The sequence below is a fragment of the Artibeus jamaicensis genome, unplaced genomic scaffold (genome assembly GCF_021234435.1).
Source record: "Artibeus jamaicensis isolate MK-2021 breed Jamaican fruit bat unplaced genomic scaffold, CSHL_Jam_final contig_391, whole genome shotgun sequence".
In the NCBI taxonomy this organism is placed as follows: domain Eukaryota; kingdom Metazoa; phylum Chordata; class Mammalia; order Chiroptera; family Phyllostomidae; genus Artibeus; species Artibeus jamaicensis.
Window position 1 is genome coordinate 3,436,129 of NW_026521814.1, and position 9,580 is coordinate 3,445,708.

The 9,580-nt window shown below is 41.3% G+C and overlaps 1 protein-coding gene across 1 annotated transcript; it reads left to right on the forward strand.

Moving 5' to 3' along the window:
- The first annotated feature begins 479 nt into the window (after positions 1-479).
- LOC119034724 (isocitrate dehydrogenase [NAD] subunit beta, mitochondrial-like) lies at positions 480-7,442 on the forward strand. The gene is given in 3 exon segments (XM_053665238.1): positions 480-497; positions 6,989-7,371; positions 7,373-7,442. Coding segments are annotated over 3 exon segments (471 nt in total).
- Positions 7,443-9,580: the final 2,138 nt, after the last annotated feature.

Below are 9,580 nucleotides of genomic sequence, written 5' to 3' on the forward strand. Positions count from 1 at the left end.
ATTCACTTTGTCATTACGGTAACCTTTTCTTGAGTTTGGTTCTTCTTAGCACTCTACATAATACACGTGACAAAATGACACACTCCAAGAAAAAAGGAACTGCTATTTTCTACTTTCCTCGTGTAAATCACTCGCAGACTCTGAACTGACCCTGAATATTCCTGAACAAACTATTCTCAAAGCTGGTTCTAAACTTCTAACAATATGATTCCTTTCAGATCAGGTCTTGTCAATCTGATACTTTTTTGGAGCTTCTTGGCAAGAAATCCATTTCTTATTTAGAATATTCTGAGTCTCCAGAATCCACAGTAGTTCGAGGGTGACCCCACATTACACTAGCACATCTGATCCCCCTACAGTAAAAACCCAGGGAGACTAAGAGACTGCAGTTGGCAGTCACTGCAGCGCACTCAAAGGCACCAACAGGACCAGCACTATTATGAATTGCTTCAACACAAGTTTCATACTGGTATTTGACCATGACCAAAGAATCTCAGGTAATGCTGGCATCTAAGGCTTGGGCCGAAGTAATGGTCCTCCTCCTGCACGGTTAGAATTTTAAGGTGGGGCAGACAATTTGTTTAACAATTGCCCTAAGACTAAGAAGAGTCTCCTGCATCCCCCAAAAGAACACCCTGGAGAGAAGAAGCCGCTGACGGGCTCAGTTTGGAACGGTGGCTTGGTTGGATAAATTCATCAGTTCACCCAAAGTCAAAAGCCCATATCAGGGATTGGAGCTCTAAATTCACTCTTGCTCTTCATTTCCCAAGGAGCAAAAATAGAAGAGAAATTTAAAAAGGACTGAAGGGTAAAGGGGCAGACAAAACTTCCCACATAAGGGCAACAGGGGCAGAGCCCCAGGCCAGAAAGCCCAACAAGTACAGGAAAGCCCTGGCGACAGGAAGTCTTTCACTCAAGCAGCTCTGCCTTCAGGGAGCAATGCTGGACATCTGAGAAGTCAGGACAGGCTTGTAGTCATTCGGAGTCTGGGAGGAAATGGGCAGCGTACTGATCTGAGTTTGCCAAGGAAAATGTTCAGGTTTCTGTTCCCTTCTAGTGGTGTACAAAAGAGGAGGGCTGAGAAGTAACTAAATCCCTTCCCTGTGAATACCTAAAATGTTTCTTTGGGTTTGAACTTTCAAAGCTAGCTCTGGATAAAGAAACCCAAAATGTTAATGTTTTAGTTCCCTTTATTGATGATTTACTGTGTCAGGCACTGTGCTGAGCACTTTGCAAATAGTTATGATCCATCCCACTATCTATCTGTACTACTTTCATCTTTATCACCATCCTAGATGAGGGAAGCAAATTTAGGGAAGATAAGTAACTTTTCACAAAATTCTATAATTAGTTGGGAAACAAGAATTTGAATACAGTTCTGTTCGATGATAAGCTCATTCTCTTATTCAGTAAGCTCTTGTTATTCCTAAATACCTTCATGGAATTTGAAATCATCTGAAATAATCAGAAACAAACATAAATTTCCCAGGATTCTCTTTTGCCACTGTTAATTTTGTTACTCAACTACCAAATAATATCCACTTGGCCTATGTCTTCCAAATTTCCTATATCTTCCTGGGAATACACTTTCAATCTCAACAATTTTCAATTTTAACATCTCTCATGAAGGCAAGACTGATGCTCTTGATACAGGGTGCAGTGGGGGGGGGGCAAAAAAAAGATTTGGAATGGTGTCCAGAATTCAAAGTGTATAGGAATATTAGAGAGACATACAAGGGGAAGGGACGAATGGACCAAGGCCATTGAGAGATGTTTTGCATAGCAATAGTTTTGCAGCTAATCTCTAGAATGATTACTTAACATATCTATAACCTTTAACTGGTTTCATAGATATGTTAAATAGCTGTGGCCAAGTTTTGAGCCAGGGAGAAGGGAGTGGCTTGGGACTCAGGATGTAATGAGGGGCTGCGCTTCTGAGTGAGAAGCACCCGTGTGAGAGCTTGGAAAAGACTGGATCCGGGACATGAGGGGAAAACTGCCCAGGTGAGAGAGAGCCAGGCGGTTTCAGCAGAGTGAGGACCCCCTCTTGGTGAGGTGAAAGAAGAAAGCCACATGGTTTTGGCAGAGTGCGGACCCCCTCTTTCCCAGGTGAAAGGGAAAACCACGCAGCTTTGCCAGAATGGAGATCCCTGCAGCCAGGCAAAGAAGAAAGCCACACGCTTTTGGTGGAGTGAGAACCCTGCAGCTTTGGTAGAAGAGGCCCATGTGGCTTTGCGGTGCCCCCTTTGGCCGCGGGGCCTGAAAAGCAAGAGAGACCTTGACTGAAACTGGGTACAAAGAACTCTTGCCGGTGGACCATGTACTTTGGATTAACTAGAGAGATCCTGCCTGCATGGTGACACAGCTGACGGTGCCAGCCACCTACAACACAGACATGTGCTCTTTTCCTGATTTACGATACCTGGAGTTGGGACAGTGGGAGAAAGGAGAGCTGTGCGGGTATAGGTGTGTACCCTAAAGGACTTTGATATTTTAGTAGAGGTATTAGACCTGAATAGCATTAAATAAACATTTTGTTTCCTTTTCACAAATCTCTGGCATTGAGAGATGTCTTTCCAATTGGCGGCGGACAGAAGAGCCCAGTAGATTTTTAGTATTATGTCCTCGGGAGGGGCCCCTATTGTATAGCAGTTTTGGGCATCCCTAGGTGGGCCAAATATTGTATTGCCCCTCCCTTGGACCTCTTGTTCAGTAACATTCTCTCTCCCCATTAAATGAAAGTTTAAATCTTTTGTTCATACCATATTCCTTCATTAAAAAAAACCATAAATACAGAATTTCATATCTTTTTTTCTCACTCTGATTTTCACTTCATGTTATTTCTGGAAGATTTTCCATATAAGCAACAGTGACAAAATGTTGATATATTAATAATCATCATATGTAGAGCTTAAGAAATCCAGAAAATTTGCACAACACAGAAAAACAAAAGAGGCATGCTTCCTCTCATTCAAAGTCAGGCTAGAACATGACAAAGAAGCACACATCAGACCATAGCTTTAAAATCTATGCTCTTGGGGCTAGAGTGACAATAACTATAAATGTACTGACTGACTGAAGATACAGTGTTTTCCATACAATCAAAACAACTGTACCAAGTTTTCAAATATTCTTACTTAAAGAAACAAAGAAATATGTCATTTAGAAAGTCTTATGCACAATCAGGGTCAATTCACTTATTGGTACTAATCAAGGAGAGTAGAATAGGAAATAATCCCAAAGTCACTTTGGGTTCTGAAATAAGTGCGTTTGGGTATTTGTTTTTGAATACCATGATGCTGCATGGACTTTCTTTTTTAATTTTTCTATTCTTTATAAGTTCGAAAGGTAAAAAAATGCTTTGATCATCTTTCAGAAATATCCATTGTATAGTTGTTGTTTCTGGACAGTATACAAAACAAAACAGACTTTATTCAGCAAACATTTGTAAGTTATTCAGTTTTCCTAGTTGGTCCTGTTGGTTGACACCTTCTTGAAATTCTTTCCATGCAAGACATAATGAACTCCCACTCAAGCTGACATTTTGTATGGCTCTTCATCTTTCTGTGTATAATAACAAAGGCACGATTATCTCTGACAACACGCAAGCTCATAAATATAGTATCTTATCTCGCACGTCTCGTTTTTTCACCCTTGACACAGAGTTCATCATCCATTAATTCTTTCAAATTCATTCATGGTCAGGTCCTATCTTTACCTATGGGATATAAAACAGCATTTTTCAAATATTTCTGCCTCCCCATTCTCCACTGCATCTTATAGGTAAAGGTATTTATTCGTCAAACATTTTTATCATGTTAGTTCACCTCTCTGGTCAGGTCTTGGGCCCTACATCTCTGAAATTCAAACTACAATTCCAAACAAAAGTTTTAAGCAGCATCCTTTAGAAAATATTTTCTTAGTCTTCTGAAGAAAGTCAGTTTTTTCTTTCTCATTGACACCACTGTACCTCATGCACATCTCAATTTTATTCTGTAACAAAAATACTCTATAAAAATACTTTTTACTCTCTATAAATACTCTATAAAAATACTTTTCACTCTGAAGGGTATAGGTTCATTATTTGATGCCTCATTAAACTGTGAACTCCCTGAATGCAGGAATCATGATTTATATATCTTATATATCCAGCACTTAGGGTTTTGTGTCTTATAAAGAGGCACTCATTCAATGTTTGTTGAAAAAACAAGTGAAGACTCTATTAATCGCCATCAGCACATTTGCCATTCTTCCTCTCAGCTCTATCCAATGGGTCCTGCTTAAAAGATCCCCTACAAAATTAACTTTATCTTGCCCTTAAATTATGACACAGACATGTCCTTTAAATGTGAGTGACCTTTCCCCTTCTCTATCAACAATGACCCTTTCAAAGTGCTGATCAAGACTAGCCTCAACCCATTTAAAAAAGGTTTGTATCCCACCTGACTCTACAAGTCATTTTGCTATTTGCTTGAGGATGAGGAGGATGATGATGGTTGAATACCATTAAGTACAAGCCTCCTATGTTAATTGTATATCATTTATTAATTTTTTACAACAGTTTGAAATATATGAAATGAATGTAACATTATACCCATTTACAGATGAAACGACTGAGGCTGAAATCATAATCAATGGCCCATTAATGCCAATATTTTTCATGGAATTGTTTCTGCTTTTCATGGAATTATTTTTCTAGGATACAATCTTGTATTAAAGAATGAACCAGTTCTCTAGAGCATGAGCTAGCCTTCTGAGTCCTACCATGACCATTTGGGATCTACAGAACCATTCAAGGAGTCTGACCTTTATCCCGCTAATTCATAAAAAGATGAGACATCTAAGAACTGAGTAACCTTTTCCTTTCCCCGCCCACATTACATTCTACATGCAACCATTAGTAAATGGCTTTGATGACAAGGGCGTTTATAATAGTAGCTTCTCTCTACATGCACAATACAAAGGAAGAGAATGAATTTTATGTTCTTATCATTACCCCAAAATACCTACCAATGTTTCTTGTTTTTGGCACTGTCTGGTCTGGAATTGTATTATTTAATGTTTTAAAAAGTTAATAAATTGTTAGAAGTACTAATTAATGATGCAGCAACTGTCTATACAACTAGACCTGCTACTACTAAAGAAAAATAAGCTAAGAAAAATATAACTCTATCATGTTGCACAATGAGAGACTTTCCTGATAGAAATCCAGAAACAAAATAATTTAGAAATTCTAACATGATTTCCATTTCATTAGGGGAGGCCTATTCAGGGTAACATCATTTGAAGTAGTTGTCTAATAGAAACTTTAGCATATACCCGAGTGACCATCTTTTGTTCTTAAAATCATATGGGGGATTTGACAAACTCAGTTCCTTAATGTAGCTCTTCGGAACACTTACCTGTTACACACATATCTCTATGCTCGTTAAAACCCTCTACAGCCTTAGAACGAAAACTGAATGTCTCCTGTCAAGAAAAAGCCTTAGCACATTGTAATATAACCAAATGTTATCATTTATCTTTTGACCGCCCAGGAATTTCCCTGTCAGGGCGCTATTTCTAACTGGTCTAGTTACATTCCCTGGTTTTTGCTTCTGCCACAGCCAGAAGGGGCTCCTAGAAATTATCGATCAGCTGTGTCCCTGCAGTGAGAGTCTGAATGCCATGCAGTAGCATGCTTGCCAGGAAAGTGCAACACGCTGCAAGTGGTGGTGGAATTCCCACCACACTGGTTTCCTTTAGGTTCACTGATGCTTCAAAAGAAAGTCTGAAAAGCAGACAGGCAACTGATGTGGATGGCGAGAGAAGGAAACACAGGTGGGATTTAAGGGTAACATCAAGAAAACATTTGTTAAAAAACATAAAACTCTCTCGGGCGCTTGTAGGCACCTTCTCTAGCACTGCCATTTCGACAACACCCGCTCTCTGCAGTCCTTTATTCTCCGATCTCCTCAAAGGGCTACTGAGCTGAGAGCAATCACACAACAGGGAGTACTTATGTCAGCCCCACGCACATTTCTGTGACCTGAAATATGAGGTGTGGCTAACTAGACCTCACTGTTGCCAGGGTCTACATATTTTATCCGCACGCTCACTCCCTAGAATTGTTCTCCTATTACTGCCCTGATTGTAGCTAAAAACAATAAATGAAAATATGCTGAAAGATGACAGTCTAAAGTCATAATGGAAATTACAGGCACATAAAGTAGCACCGAGGTGCCCAGATGGCCATTTGACTAGGAGTACAGATGTCCTGTCCAGACAGCCGAACAGCCCGCGTCTCCCCCTCTCTGCAGCTGTGAAGTGTATACTCTCAGCACATTGGAACCTTCAAAGCTTGCAAGTTGGTTTTCCCTGCAGCAATTCCATGGCACCTTTTGAACTCGTAAACACCAAGTTACTGGGACACAGTCCACTGCCAGTAGCAGTCCCAACAAGCTAGGTGGCTGCCCAAGCTAACATCACATAAATAGCTAACTACGTCTTATGTCAAACCTGTGTCATGGAATCTCACTGGCGGTACTGGACTGTCTAATTCTATCCTGTCTCCTGGATAGGCTGCCGATTAGTTATTTCTGAGCATTTCGGTGAAAAGACATGACTAAATATTCTTTGGGGGAAATAAAGTTCTGTTCCAAAATGTAAGGACTGGTAGTCTCTGAAGAAAATGATTCCCCGGTTAATACATGTGGGAAGTTCTTGACCACATCTGGAGACATATAGTAATAAAGTCTGGAATCTCTTTTCAATGTTTCATGTAACAGTTTGGAAATCATTGTGTTATTCATCTGAGATGGTGAAAATTCTTGTGTCCCTCTCTTTTTTTCATGTGAATTTTCCTTACTTTAATTTCATTATCTGACATAAAGGCAAAGACAATTCAAATTCAGGTTGCACCAGGCAATATTAAGAAGTATTGTCTTCAAAGGTCACGGCTGCCACGAGGCCAACATTGTGAAACTTGGGATTGGGTTGCTCCCTGCAGTGCTGTGAGGATGTTGCTGAACTAGTCCCCAAAACCGAGTCTGAGACGATGATCGTAGACAACTGCTGCATACAGCTGGTGCAGACTCCTTACCAGTTTGATGTGCTGGTGCTGCCCCATCTCTACGGGAACATTATTGACAACCTGGCTGCTGGCCTGGTTGGGGGAGCTGACATGGTACCTGGGGAGAGCCGCAGCGCAGAGTATGCCATTTTTGAGGTGGGTGCCCAGGACCCATTCGCCCAGGCAGTGGGCAGGAATAGAGTCGACCCCACAGCCATGCTGCTCTCACCTTCCAACATGCTACGACGCCTGAATCTAGAATATCACTCCAGTACGACTGCAGGTGAGGTGAAGGAGGCGATCAAAGTTGACAAGGTGCAAAAAAGATACGGGCGGCTAGAGCACCACAACGGACTTCATCAAGTCTGTCATTGCCCACTGGCAGCCATAGGGGCCTAGAGCCCTTTGGTCCCTCCGACCTTCTGAGGACCGCGCTACCTACCCTTCCCTTCTGGACAGAGGACCAGAGAAGAGCCCTTAAACTTATAGACCATAACCACCTTCTAGGCAAGGCCTAGGTTCGAATTCCTGCCATGGGTGGCTAGGCCACCTGCTAAGACTTCACTGAGGCTGTCATTGATGTCCTGTCCCATCCACAGCCACATAAAGGTGTCCATTAAAACTTGTACATCAAGAAAAAAAAGAAGTGTTATGTTCAAGGATGATGTTAGAGTTCCCATGCAGTGCTGCCCTTGGAGTTCATGACCTAGACACCAAGTAATTTTAAGATCCCTCCAGAACTTGGAAAACTATATTCATATGCAGGAGAACAAGACAAACCCACTTCCCACTGGATGTGATTTTTATCATTATGCCTTTTGGGTAGTGAATTTTTTTTTATTTTACATGATTGCAGCATAAGCTACCTGCAAATGTATACTCCCAAATTCTTCCCAACATTTACCAGCAACAGTATCTTTGCTTGGATTTATAAAGTAAAACAAGCACACATCCAGCAAACTGCTTTTGGCAAAGAGCAGCAATTCTCAACCAGCACGCAGGGGCAGGCACACCGATGTGTGGCGAGAATTTTTAAAACATGCAATATTGCTTACCCCATGAGTAAGTCTCAAATATGCATTATCTCAGGTTTGCTATTCCCTCTTATGCACTGACCTCTTTTCCTTTAGATTGTCAAGTAAAAAAAAAAAAGACAATAGCCAACACAACAATAGCTGTCCAGTGTGAATCAATCAAAATCATACCTATTTTTGTCAGATAGGTAAAACATATAATATTTATATATCTATATATATACATATATATATTTGATATACCGCAGAATTTATAATTAGTTTGTGGCTGGTGTGCCATGAGATGAAAAAAGTTTGAAAATCTCTGGTATAGAGGACAATTAAGTCTTACCCTCTACTTCATCAAATCTCTTTCATTTTGGTTACTTTTCCGTGCATTGCTTCTCTAGCCACCCAGATCCAAAACTTTCTTAGTGCCTTTTGACATCAATTGGTGAATTTAAATGCCTTGAGAGTTTCATGCCTATGCTAAAACTAGGGAATTTCTTCACTCTTTTCCTCTCTTGTACTTTTCTTATCTTTTTACCTTTCCTGCGTCCTCTATCTCTTACTCATCCCTTTCACCTTCTTCTCCCTGGGCCTCACATGGTTGATCCGCTGGCCACAGCCCAGCCATCTGATAGCTATATCTGAAAGTAATTTGGGACAGAAACAAAAGCCTCCAGAATCCTTAGTAATCCTCTTCAGATCCGGCTACTGAGCACTGGTTAGGCTCTCCTGCACAGCCAACAGTCTTTTCAAGCAACAACCTTGAAAATTGAAAACCGGTTAGAGCATCTGTGGAATAACATGAGCCCTGAAACAAAAGCATACAAATAGAAAAGAAAATGTCTTTCCAGTGATAAATGAAGGCACTGCTGAAACAATTGAAAGGAGGAGAGGCTCTGGGTGATCTCTGTTGATGGGCCTCAAAGTGGCTGGTGCTTAGAAGCAGACTGGTTATTTTGCCTGCATTTCAGGTGCCCTTAGGCCTCTGCCCTGAAGGCTGAGCAGCTTACTCTACTGCACAGAGCTTCCTGTCTGAGAGGGAATAGCAAACCTGAGATAATGCATATTTGAGAGTAACTCCTGGGGTAAGCAATACCTGCACAGAGCATTCCAGCTCAGCAAAGCCTGCTACTGTGCTTGAGGGACCCTAGCTGTACAGGCATTACAGCTGAGGCTGCCTCCCTTTTGACTTTCTGTCCCCACCCTCCACTAACACCCTCCCCCTCCTCCCTGGGGAAAGATGACTGTGCCTCCCCTTTGACTCGCTTTCCCCTGAACTACCTCTCTTCCCTCTTTTCCTCTCTTTCTGACCAAACTGCATCAAGCCAAAATGTTTGACAAGGATCTACAAATATGCCAAGTAAAACATTTCTGCTGAGCCACATTTAGAAGAATTCTCTGCCTTTGTTGAGAACATCTGTGTAACGATTCCTAAGGTTCAACATTCTCATTTCTGCCTAATACAAGGGGCATTTTTAAGGAGGCGGTTTTATTTGTGTGTGCCAGG